At 34.4% G+C, this 12,037-nt stretch overlaps 9 protein-coding genes and 2 pseudogenes across 11 annotated transcripts, besides 1 other annotated feature; 4 read left to right on the plus strand and 7 right to left on the minus strand.

Annotated features, from left to right (window-relative positions):
- Positions 1-12,037: part of a mobile genetic element that runs on past both edges of the window.
- TVAGG3_0893930 lies at positions 55-831 on the plus strand (annotated as a pseudogene). The gene has a single exon. A coding segment is annotated over exon 1 (777 nt).
- On the plus strand, positions 897-1,424 carry TVAGG3_0893940 (uncharacterized protein; the record flags this gene model as incomplete). Its single annotated transcript, XM_051250973.1, has 1 exon — positions 897-1,424. A coding segment is annotated over one exon (528 nt), but the record flags the coding sequence as incomplete, so codon positions are not given.
- On the plus strand, positions 1,497-2,132 carry TVAGG3_0893950 (Poxvirus D5 protein-like family; the record flags this gene model as incomplete). The annotated part of the gene is made up of 1 exon (XM_051250974.1): positions 1,497-2,132. The coding sequence occupies one exon, from the start codon at positions 1,497-1,499 to the stop codon at positions 2,130-2,132; it is 636 nt and encodes a 211-aa protein (XP_051086449.1).
- TVAGG3_0893960 lies at positions 2,793-3,211 on the plus strand (annotated as a pseudogene). Its single transcript has one exon. A coding segment is annotated over exon 1 (419 nt).
- On the minus strand, positions 4,493-4,681 carry TVAGG3_0893970 (uncharacterized protein; the record flags this gene model as incomplete). Its single annotated transcript, XM_051250975.1, has 1 exon — positions 4,493-4,681. The coding sequence occupies one exon, from the start codon at positions 4,679-4,681 to the stop codon at positions 4,493-4,495; it is 189 nt and encodes a 62-aa protein (XP_051086450.1).
- On the minus strand, positions 5,050-5,856 carry TVAGG3_0893980 (KilA, N-terminal/APSES-type HTH, DNA-binding family; the record flags this gene model as incomplete). Its single annotated transcript, XM_051250976.1, has 1 exon — positions 5,050-5,856. One exon carries the CDS (start codon positions 5,854-5,856, stop codon positions 5,050-5,052), a length of 807 nt encoding a protein of 268 aa, XP_051086451.1.
- On the minus strand, positions 7,058-7,374 carry TVAGG3_0893990 (organellar and viral DNA polymerase type B; the record flags this gene model as incomplete). The annotated part of the gene is made up of 1 exon (XM_051250977.1): positions 7,058-7,374. A coding segment is annotated over one exon (317 nt), but the record flags the coding sequence as incomplete, so codon positions are not given.
- Positions 8,454-8,891, minus strand: TVAGG3_0894000 (uncharacterized protein; the record flags this gene model as incomplete). The annotated part of the gene is made up of 1 exon (XM_051250978.1): positions 8,454-8,891. A coding segment is annotated over one exon (438 nt), but the record flags the coding sequence as incomplete, so codon positions are not given.
- On the minus strand, positions 8,967-9,671 carry TVAGG3_0894010 (uncharacterized protein; the record flags this gene model as incomplete). Its single annotated transcript, XM_051250979.1, has 1 exon — positions 8,967-9,671. The coding sequence occupies one exon, from the start codon at positions 9,669-9,671 to the stop codon at positions 8,967-8,969; it is 705 nt and encodes a 234-aa protein (XP_051086454.1).
- Positions 9,717-10,298, minus strand: TVAGG3_0894020 (phage tail repeat-like family; the record flags this gene model as incomplete). Its single annotated transcript, XM_051250980.1, has 1 exon — positions 9,717-10,298. The coding sequence occupies one exon, from the start codon at positions 10,296-10,298 to the stop codon at positions 9,717-9,719; it is 582 nt and encodes a 193-aa protein (XP_051086455.1).
- Positions 10,318-10,473, minus strand: TVAGG3_0894030 (uncharacterized protein; the record flags this gene model as incomplete). The annotated part of the gene is made up of 1 exon (XM_051250981.1): positions 10,318-10,473. The coding sequence occupies one exon, from the start codon at positions 10,471-10,473 to the stop codon at positions 10,318-10,320; it is 156 nt and encodes a 51-aa protein (XP_051086456.1).

Below are 12,037 nucleotides of genomic sequence, written 5' to 3' on the forward strand. Positions count from 1 at the left end.
ATAAAAATATTTGACGACCACAACATTTCATTAAAATTTACTTGCTAAGTAAAAATGGCAGAAGACATAGTGGTTTATACTATTACGACTAAAACCCTGAGTCATATAATTCTATAACAACAAACTTACAAAGTCCTCAAGGACGATATTGTAAACTGACCTTAAACACGATGACGACTAAAGCCTGTTTTGCTCTTTTGACACCAGAAGACTTTGTTGTTGTGAATGGTAAAAAATACTTCTTTGAAGATACTTACTCAGATATACCACCAACAGGTTTTGTTGACTTATTTAATACTTTAAGGACGGATGTAACATGTGCTGCAACTAGAGCAGGTTTCATTATGTTTGGATGTCCGACTGAGTTTAGTATAAACGATATGAGCTATAATACAAAACTTATATCTGGTTTTTACTACCAACAATTTCCTATAACAGGAAAAGGTGTCATACAAGGTCTATCTACCATTGACTTTAAGTACACCTATTTTATATATTGTTTCAAACTTAGGTTCAAAGTGCTATTCGAATGTCGACAGAAACTACTATGACCAAAAGATACTCATGCGTATAAACAACACATTCTCTGCTGGTTTGCCTATTGTTCATTCGAATGCAGAGTTTTCAACCTTAGTAAACTCAAACACTTTAGCAAACATAACGTTGACATTAGTCGACGCAAACTTTGTTCCTGTAAAACTTTTATGTCCTATGTATTTGTCAATGACGGCAGAAAGTTTCGAATTGGAAGATGCAACTGGTGAAAGTATTGTATTACAAGAACAACTTCAACAACAAATAGCTCAAGAACAACAAATAGCTCAAGAATAACAAATGCAACAAATGGAACAACAAAGTCAAGAATAAAAAAAATATTTTTTTTTATTTTTATAAAAATGTACAGAATAGACGTTTCAGATTTTTATGACTTCCAAGCGTTCAGAAATATGTGTCCATTTAGAGACTATAACAAAGCAGTCGAGAATTTGAAACGTTTAGTCATTTATGTCGACTCTGCCCCAGAATGTTATGTTATGAAAGAATGGGATGTTGTCTTTAACAAACCAAGAGCAACCATAGTTTCAGAACAAGAATGTAGACAGAAACTTAAGAAAATAAAAGTTGTACAAGTTGGCATGAAGATGTTAGATGCTTGGGATATCTTATTGTCAAAGTTAGAAGATTTTTCAGTTCGAGGTATAAAGTTCTATACACCATCTCCAAACTTCTATTCTATCTTCACTGGATATAAATACGAACAAGTAGAATGGAAAGAAAATGTTATAGAAGCTTGGTTAGACCATGTCAAAGAAATTATATGCAATGGAAACGAAAGAGTCTATGAGTATATCTTATGTTGGTTTGCAAACATCTTACAATATCCAAGTGCTAAAAATGAAACTGCTCTCATTATAATTGGAAAACAAGGAACTGGTAAGAACACTTTCTTTACAGATATCTTATGCAAACTGTTAGAGGGCTATTCGAACCCTAATATGACAAACTTAGAAAACATCTGCGGTAAATTTAACTCTTCAATAGAGAATATGAAACTTATAGTATGTAACGAACTTCAAAGTATAGATACAACAAAGGTTTTAAACTCAGATGCTTTGAAGAGTCTTATAACAGACAAAGTTGGAGTTGTTGAAAGAAAATATAAAGACCAAAGAGTTTGTGAAAATGTTGCAAATTTCATCATGGTTTCAAACAACGCCGTTCCGATGAAGTTAGAAAGTTCTGACAGAAGATATGTAGTTGTCAGAACGTCAGAAGCTCATATGCAAGATACAGAATATTTTGACGACTTAGCAGAAACTTTGACACCTAACTTTTACAACCACTTGTTCTCATATTTCATGACATTAGATATTTCAAAGTTCAATCCAAGACAAATTCCACATACCGAAGAAAGACAAACATTGTTAGAAGCAAACAAGAGTGTATATGAACTGTTTATAGATGAGACTAACTTTGAGTGTTTAGATGAAAGGTCATTGTACGACTCGTATAAACAGTATTGTCAAGAGTATGGTTATATGGCAGCTTCTAAACGTACATTCTTGGCAAATGTCAAAAGTCTTTTAGATGTTCAGAACGGCGTATATACAAAGAAAAATTTTTCTGAGTAAATTTTAAAAAAATATTTTTTTATTTTATTTGAAATGTACGCTGAGTTTGTTGGAAAAGACTGTTGGAAAACTTGTTTGTTAGATGAGAAATATGAAATTCACTGTTGTGAGTCATTTGAAGTCAGAAACAAAAAGACAAAAAGAGTTTTAAGCGAATGGGAGCGAAATGACGGATATGCTGATATGAAGATGGGTGGAAAACACTATCTTAAACATGTTGTCATTGCAACTCATTTTATACTGAATCCTAACAATTTACCTTTTGTAGACCATATAAACCGTATAAGAAACGACAATAGACTTGAAAAACTTACGTTGGGTCACTGTTCTGAAAACAATAAGAACAAAAGCAAATTTGGAGATATAGTATTCGAATTTGTCGACGAACTAGAAGATGAAGCAATTGAAATTACAGACTATGGCAAGCATACGTTTGAGTTTTACTACTACAGCGAAGAACAGGACTCTTCTACTTTTATACCGGCGTAAACTATAGAAAATTACAAGTATGTTTTACTAAGGCAGACTATGCTTATGTATACGCTAGAGATACAGATGGAAAATACGTTAGACTATTTCTTAACAAATTCAAGAAGCTATATGGCATACCATTTTTAAAACGTTTTTTAAAAAAAAATATTTTTTTATCCGATAGAAAAGATGACGAAATATATTCAGTCAACAAGTACATGACAGAAGTCAAAGATAAGTTAGCTCCATTCACATATTTGAATGTTTACTTCTACCATTTTGAAAAGTCTACATTTGACAAAGTTTGGAACATCGAACCAGTTAAGTTTGCTATTGTGACTAAAAATGGTGCGAAATTTAAGACTTAGACATAGAAGGTTTGTTAGCAGTCAAAGAAAATTTTGACAGAAGGTTTTCAAAACCTTAAAGAAGGCAAAGCATACAAACTTGTTATACCTTATGAACCAAAGAAAGCAGACGACTATGAATATTATGAGTCTAAAGTTGTAGAAGTTCAAGGTAAATTGGGTAAAAAGATTTTAGAGTCTAAGCCAGTGTTTGCTCCTAAAGAGGAAGAGAACATTGACATTGACCCAGAAATGTTCTAAAAATAAAATTTTATTTTTACATGTCAAATTTCTTTTTCTCTGGCTCTGGCTCTGGCTCTTTCTTCTCTTCTTCTACTTTCTTTTCTTTCTTCTCTCTTCTTCTCTTCTCTCTGGTGGAGTTATGTCAAACTTCTCAGAACCATATTTCTGTAAAAGTTCTTTGTCCTTTAATAGCTCTTCTATTCTGTTTCCTATTTCATCTTCAAGAACAGCGCATGTGTCTTCTTTGCATTCTAAGAACTTTTGTTGGACTTCATCTTTCCAATCGGCGTCATCTCTGTCAACAAGTCTGTCATTGACAAACTTAAAGACTTCTCTGCTAATGTTTTATGGTTTTGTCATATTCCCAGAAACAGAACTTTAGAACAAATTCACCTTTCTTGTTTACACTATGTAAGATTTTATGGTCGACAGATGTTTTGCTGTCAAAAAAGCTTGTCTCGAATATAGATAGCGAAATCGCTAGACATTTTCAAAAAGATAAAAATTTTAATTTTTCTAAAAATATGTTAGAAAAAAAGTTTGCTGACATTGACAAGAAATTTGAAAATGTTTTAAACAAGAACAAGAGGAAGTTTAGAAAATGCTCAGATAAAACCCATACATGACAAGTTCTTATTTGCTCAGAAGGTATAACAGGTCTAATCGCACCACCTGGGTCGGTAAGACTTTCACTTATCTTAAAATGGCTGCACAACAACAAGAACTAGATGAGAAGAACCCATTTATGATTAGTTGTCATTTGTAGTACTTCGGGTCAATTTGACCAAACCGTCAATTCGTTCAAAGATATTATAAAAAAGTCTTAAGTTAGTATGTATAAAAGACTCTGAGTTGTTGGATTGGATAAAGAAGTACCAAAGAAGAGTTTTGAAGTACAATGCTATAAATGAGTATGTCAATTCGAAGTTTAAAGACCCAAATGAGGAAATGCAGAGAATATTAGAGAAGAAACACTTCAGAACAAACAGAAAGAGATAGAATACATTTCGAAGAAATTGCAATCTTACGATTGGAAAACGTACCTCATAGATGTCTTCTTATCTTAGATGATTTCGCCTCTCATCCTTTGTTAAGAACAGAGAACAAGACATGTGTCGAATTCTTAAGAAGCTCAGACACTTTAACATCTCAGTTGTCATTTGTGTACAGACAGCAAAGAGTTTAAGTAAGGATGTTAAAAGAATACTTACTGATATCATACTTTTCCCTGGATTGTCCGAAGACGATTTCATGGAACTTATGAAAGAGTCCATGGCAGGTAAGTTTGACAGACATGAACTATGGGAGAAGTACAAAGTCATACAAGACCCTCATACTTCTTTCAGAATTCATATCTACGCAAACAAAGTTCAAATTGTAAAAAGTCAAGCTTGAAAAATAAAGAGTTTTAGTCTTAGTCTGTTGTGGTGCTGGGGCTGTCGGTTCTTCTGGCTTTGGAATGGACTCGGTTGGTGGTACGTCGGACATTCGTTTGTGTCCTGTCGGAAGGAAGAACTTTTCCAGTTGTCGGGAAAATATTTTCCTGTTGTCAAGAAATTTTTTTCCTGTCGGAAGGAAAATTTTTTCTGTCGTTCGACCAAAAAGTTCTCAATTTTCGAAAATTTGAATGGTTTACGGACGAACAACTGGAAAAATTTTTCCAGTTGTCAGGAAATTTTTTTCCAGTTGGATGGAAGGACTTGGAATGTCGGAAGGAAGGACTTGGAATGTCGGAAGGAAGGACTCGGAATGTCGGAAGGAAGGACTCGGAATGCCAGAAGGATTTGACAAGACAATTTACCTTATAGAGCTACCTGAGCCATCTTTGGTGTCAAGCGTAAAAATAAATGGTTCATCTACTCTACTTGTTTGAAGTTGTCAAAATACTCTGTTATTTTTTCCTTTAACAATGGCAAATCTTCTTTGAAGGTAAGAATTGTACAACCTTTCATATCATAGTGTGTTTGAGGTAACGTATCTTGAACTATTTGTTTAACATCTTCATTTGGAGTCATTGAAATCGGTAAGTTTTCGCGATAGAACCAATTTCTGTCAGATTTGTAAATCTTAGCAAGGTCGTAAAAGCTTTTGTTGTTTCTTCTGACTAAATGCAACATAACCATATCTCTGTCTTCTTCATTTTCCATCTCTTCAGTGTAAATCATATACTTATAGTTCTTTTCCTTTCCTTTTGGTACCGAACGTGGTATTCTTTTCTGAATGTTTTTGTCTTTTGCTTCAAGCTTGTTCTCTAGCTCTTCACGTTCTTGTCTATGAATTTCATCTAACATCATGAAAATATAACAAGCGTAACGAGGTGAAGCCCACATTGCAACAGCATTTACAAGAAGTCTATGTACATAATATCCTTTCAAACCATTTGGCAAATTTTTACGATTTTCGTACGGAATCTCGTTCCTCGGTTTTCCGAGGGACGCAAACATATGAGGAAATTCTTCTAAAAGTTCTTTTGTCTGTTGGTTTTCAAACCAATGATATGCTTGCTTTGTAGAACGAAGAGTATTCAAAATACTTTGCATTTGGTACATGTCATCTTTGACCGAACGAATGAGACGTAACTGTTTGTTATACTGAACCCACTCGTATTCTTCATCTATAGCTTCATGAACGATAGCAGTTGTTGTGTTCTCTGATGTTGACATATCTGTCTTTATATTCCGGATAAAAAAATAAAAAAAAAATAAAATTAGCGTTATTTTCTGACTTTCACAAAAGACCAAAAATAAACGCTTTACATGTATTTTTCAGCAACTTCGTCAAATAATTTTATAGCTTTGTCGATCTCATCTACTTCAAACGTTTCTTTACCTTTCGTGGGAGCACCATACATTTTCTCAAACTTTTCAAGTAGTTCTGTTTCAGCAGCTCTCATATCATTCACAAACGCAACCTTAACTCTATTGACTGTACTGTCATATCTTTGAGTTATATTATATGTTCTTCCTATCTTATATCTCTTTGTATTGAAGTCCTTCGGTTTCTGAACGATGTAAAGTAAGCCTTCACTGCAACGTTCCGTATCGAATGAACCATATGTTATGAAATTATATCCAACAACTGGGTCAATCCATAACAAAACTATTGGTATAAGACTTTTGTCTATAAGATATGCTGTAGTTCCATAGAATCTTACCGATATCATAAGCTCAGGATTTCTTGTCAAAATTTTCTGAGTAGAAGCAATTCTAACCCAGTCGTGGGATGTTTTCTTTCCAGATGGAGATATAATGTCTGACAAAGAATATTTGTTGTATTTCTTTGAGTATCTTACGTTTAAATCACCTATTCTAACCACTTTGGTCTCATTGTCTATCTTTTTAACTGTTTCAAACTCAGTGTTTGACATTTCCTGTCTTTACATACAAAATAAAAAAATAAAAAAAAATAAAACTAACTTTATTTTATTTTTTCTATCTTAAGGAAATTCATGAAATTTGGTCATTTTTTTCAGCAAAAATATATTTTAGGGTAGAAGGGTATATCTACCCCGTTTTCTACCCTCTTTTCTACCCAGTTATTTTATAAACGTTTCACATGGTAAACGTTATTTTTTAAATTTTGTGAAAACTCAACGGTTTGACACAAGCCCTAAAATATATTTTACTCAGAATTTTACTCAGAATTCAATAAAAATATTTTTAGGGTAGAAGGGTATATCTACCCCGTTTTCTACCCTCTTTTCTACCCCAGTTATTTTATAAGCGTTTTACATGGTATATGTTGTGATGGTTCATGACTTTAAACAGTTTTGTAGCTTCTATTTCTTCACGAAGGATATCAAAAATTTTAACTATGCCGAAGGTTTCTTTATATTTCTTCTTGACATCTGAAAGAAGGAAATCGTTAGCAGTTGGATAGTTTTTGTTCAGAAATGTCAACATGTCCATTTTATCTTCTGCTGGTTTCTCTACTTCTTTCTTTAAGTCAGTATGGTCTTTTCTCATTCTTTCTATCTCTTTGACGGAGTAGTTATATTTCCTTGTTGCTGCTTTACATTTTGAACATTGTGAGTTCATTTTTGCGTTATATTCTGAAATTTGTCCTGCTAAAACAAGTAAGGCGTAGATGGTCTTCTTTAACTCAAAGGCTGCTGGTTTTATCTGTTGGTTCCATACCTTACCTCTTCTATCTTTATCTCTTATCTGCAAGACACACTCAGCAACTAACGAAACAAAGTTGTCGTAGGTCTTAAATTCTTCAGATTTATATATGTCAATGACTTTGTGGTTGCAATGAAATCCAAGAAACTCATAGTTTACCTTTCGTATGAACTTCTTTATTTCTACTGAGTCAGTCAGTCTGACTTCAATTTCATCGAATTCTGGAATAGTGAGTTTTTGTTGTTGTATTTCAGGTAGTTTAGGCAAATGGTCTATAATATCTTGCATTTCATAAAGATACTGTTCATTTGTTTCATCTTTTGCACTACAGTCTAAATCTCCTTGGAGAAGTTCCTGCTTTATCTTCTGGATTTCTGTTTCGAAAGTTATGAAGAAGGAATGAAGCTTTTCATCTCTACTAACATTGAAGTTGGGTTCATGACTAACGAGTTTGGTGCTGTTGTTGCTAACATGTTCTTACAATAAAAATAAAAAATATTTTTTTATTGAATTCAGCAACAAAATTCAAGAGTTTTGTGTGTTTTCTACGATGGTAGAAAAGAGGGTAGAAAACGGGGTAGATATACCCTTCTACCCTAAAATATATTTTTATTGAATTCAGCAACAAAATTCAAGAGTTTTGTGTGTTTTCTACGAGGGTAGAAAAGAGGGTAGAAAACGGGGTAGATATACCCTTCTACCCTAAAATATATTTTTCAATACTTTTTCAGCACTTCTCCGTAGTTATATATGAAAGACAATTCGAGATAAAAGTCGTAGTACAATGGAACAATATGTTGCACACCATTTGTTGTGAACCAAACTTGAAAGTCAGAGAAACTGTTACTAGGTGGTTCGTAGAATTTAGAAGCAAAGTCATAAAAGTCCTTACCAATACAAAGAAAACTATTGTTGCTTGAACTGAAACTTGCATGACACATGACATTTTGAGGGTCAAACACGTTTCTATAAACTGTCAAATCTGTTGGTGGGCGTATAAACCAGAACGGACCGTCAGGTGGTAATGGTTCGTTCTGGTTTAGTAACCGAAGAAATTGTGCCCAAGAACGTTTGTCTACTTCCCAAAATAAAAACTGTGTATCTCTTGGAGGGTTATTTTCAATCCTTTGAAATGAAACTGTGGAGTTCATCTTGTCATATTCTAGTTTCAGATAGTATGTTCCATTTAGTAAAGAATCGTATTTTTCTTGAAATTCCCAGTAGTATTTGTTTATTTGAGTTTGAAAGTCATTTAGAGTCTTCTCAAGACTTTCGTCTGAACGAACTGTAAAGATTCTCATTTCGTCAAATCTGTCTATTAGACCATCAGAACCTCTATACTGACCGTGAAAATATACTGCAAACATAAACGCGTTAGTTCTTTTTGAAAACAAAACTCTTCTAAATCCTATTGCCTTTGCATCTGAAGGACTTTGAAGCCAACGAATTGGATAGTCAAAGCGGTAGGAGCCAGATGAAATTTCTTCATCTGATATAGTCCTACCAGCGTTTGTAAAGATATAGTCTAACGGTTTTGTATCTGCTACTTTTGTTCTTTGTTTTTCAACCTGAAACATTTAATATATGTAAAAATATACTGTTTTAAAAAATGTTTTAAAATGGTATGCAATGTTTTATTTCATATTTCTCATCTAACAAACATGTTGTCTGACTGCTTGAGGGTTATGTTGGTACCATTCGAACTTGACACTTACAATTCCTTCAATTGCATTCAAAATGTCTGAGTCGGAGTCAACCATTTGTTCTCTCTTTGTAGTCTTGAAAGCGTCAAGAAGTTGTGCGGCTGTTGTGACATTGCCATGTGCATAGTAAATATGACCATCTAAATCTGTTACGGTTAGTCTGAGATTGTATCCTTTCTTATTTCCGTCTTGAATGGCAGCAAGTACACCCATGAAGCCTTCTTTGTTCTTTCCTTCGTCAAAGTTTACTGTAAAGGTTCGACCAGATGTAATTTGACTTCTAACTTCACGATACTTCTCATATGCATATCTTGTTCTTTCCATGGGAGCATGTGCGTCTTCACCTTTTCCTTTTTTCCTTCTCAAAGGATGCAATTGTTCGTCATGTTTCCAGTAGAATCTGGCAAAGCCGTCGTGTCCTTCAACTTGAGGCTCAGTAACATTGAAAGGCATGTCCATAAGACGTTCTTCTTCTAACCTCTCCAGTCTGTTTGGATAGTTGGCGCGCGCTGTTTCTAGGTCCATTTCGTAGCGAAGACCAGCCAGTTTGTCATAGACTTTTATGGGTCTTCCCTTCCTATATTTAAAATTCTTTGAAACTCTCCAACCATATCTTTCTAACTCTGCTTTTATTCTAGCAGACCTTCTGTCCATTCTATATGGGGGCATTTTTATAAAAATAAAAAAATATTTTTTTCTTTACTTAACATAACCTCCTGCTACCAGAAGTCTTTGACGCCAACCCATACCAGCTAATGAAGGTTGACTTTTAGTATTGAAACTAAACTTTGGTTTTGGTTTATCTTCAGTTTTTGGTTTCTCTTCTTCTATCGGTTTTTCGTCACTTTTCGGTTCATCTGACCTTACCTCACTTGCTGGTATGGTTGTGTCGTCAACATCTTCATAAATATCATATGCCATTTGTTTTTGTTTTCCTTTCAACTTTTTGTGTTTGTTGTAAAGTTTAGAATATTTCGACTCTAAGTCAATGAGATGTTCTATAATGAACTGTTGGTCAGTGAAGTAAACTTTTCCATCTGTTGTCTCATAAACTCCTTCAGACTTCAATATTTTATTTGTGAGAGTTTGTTTCTTTTTTGAGATACTAGCCGTTCCATTTCTATGAAAAGTGACTTTGTAGTTAGGGTTTGTATTTCCAGACCTGGCACTTTCTATTATTGAATTTTTTTCTTCATCTGTAAGTTCTTTGACAGGTTTTGACAATGGTTCTGAACTTTTTGTTTGTGGTGTCAAATCTACCGTTTCAACTTCTTCGGTCATTTCATCTCAGTAAAAAATTTTAGTTTGGTTTGTTTTCAACTGGTTGTTGTTGTTTTTTAAGTCGGTCTAAAACTTCCTGAGGTATAGGAAGAACTTGACAAACACGTGGTGGTGTAACTGCTGGAAGTCGACAAATCCATCTTGAACCCATTTGTCTCAAAGCTGTATTGTTCATTTCATCTCAGTAAAAAACTTTACATTCCCCACGTTTGAGGCGGTTGCGGTTGGTTGTTGTTTACCCACTGTTGTGCATGGTTATATCCTCTGTTAAAGAATCTTTCACCTTGGTCCATGTAGTGCCCTGCTTGGTTATAGTAGTCATTTGCTTTGTTATAGTAGTTTCCTGCTTCTCTTCCTACATTGTCCATCCATCCTTGAACTTTTCCTCTTGTTTCAGGATTTGGAATAAGATTTGCTGCATCTCGTGCTACATCCCAACCTTTCTGTACAGTTTGTATAATAGGTTGTGCTTTCTCTTTCAGTATACCTAATGTACTCAAAATCTTCCTTCCAATTCCAAATGCACCTCTGGCTAGTGTTCCCACTGCGGGCAAAAATCTAGATGCGACTCCTGCTATTGCGCCAAATAAACCCATTTCTTATGGGTTAAAAATGACGAATTCAAACAAGGACCCGTATGTTTCTAAGGCAACAAAGAAAGCACTCATGGTAAAAATCTTTAGTTCAACACCAAATGCTTGGTTTATGGATATCTTGGAAAACATTCCGAGGTATAGAGAAGATGGACCTCCATACTGGCTAATATTTGTTGGTCAAAACACAAGATACTGTGAAGCCATACCATTACAGTCCAAAAATATTTTAGATGTGAAAACTGCTTTGACAATATTCGTTGACAAATACCATCCAACAAAACTGACATCTGACTGTGAAAGTTCTTTCAAATCAGACGATATTAAAAACTATCTGCGTTCAAAAAATGTAAACCAATATTTCATTGTCGACCAAAACCATTCTGCTCTTGGTGTCATTGACAGTTGTATAAAAATCTTAAGAGACTTAAACCAACCACAAGGTGGTGAGGTAGATGAAATGTCATATGACGACAAGTATAGACACTTCTCCATGGCAAAGATGAGACAAGTTTTAAATATTTACAATAGCCGTAAACAAAAAGGTTTGGGAAACCACTCCCCCGAAGAAATGAAAAACAACCCTGACTTAGAGAAAGACTATATATTTAATAGTTTAGTCAAAAGAGACAAACAAGAAAGAATGCCAGGCTTCAAACTTCAGAAAGGTGACAAAGTAAAAATAGAAATACCTAAACGCGACCCATATGAAAATACTATTGACTATGACAACAATGGGAACTCGACAGGTACTCACGTTCGTGTTCGTAAAAATAGAAGAAAGTATACAAGAGAATATTATGAAGTTTTAGGCAAACATGGCAAAATGTACAGACTGCAAGCAGAAGATAAAACTACTATTGTCAGACCTCGTTTCAAACTTGTTAAGGTTCAAGGTGGTATACTTTCAAAGACAGTTCCTAACAAATATAAGACAACTCCTGACGAATATGCTAAAGAAGTTGAAAATGACGACTAAGCATTTCTATACCATGCGTAAACTGTCATGTAAGGTGGCATGTAGTCTTTACTTTGTCCCGTTGTTTGCGTATACCCTGAAACGCGATGTGTATGGTTTCCTTCTCCCTGTGTGCTACCCCAGAAACAATTTATAGCAAACTGAACGTTGTCTTTAACATCATATCC

This window comes from Trichomonas vaginalis, chromosome VI (assembly GCF_026262505.1).
Source record: "Trichomonas vaginalis G3 chromosome VI, whole genome shotgun sequence".
NCBI lineage: Eukaryota > Parabasalia > Trichomonadida > Trichomonadidae > Trichomonas > Trichomonas vaginalis.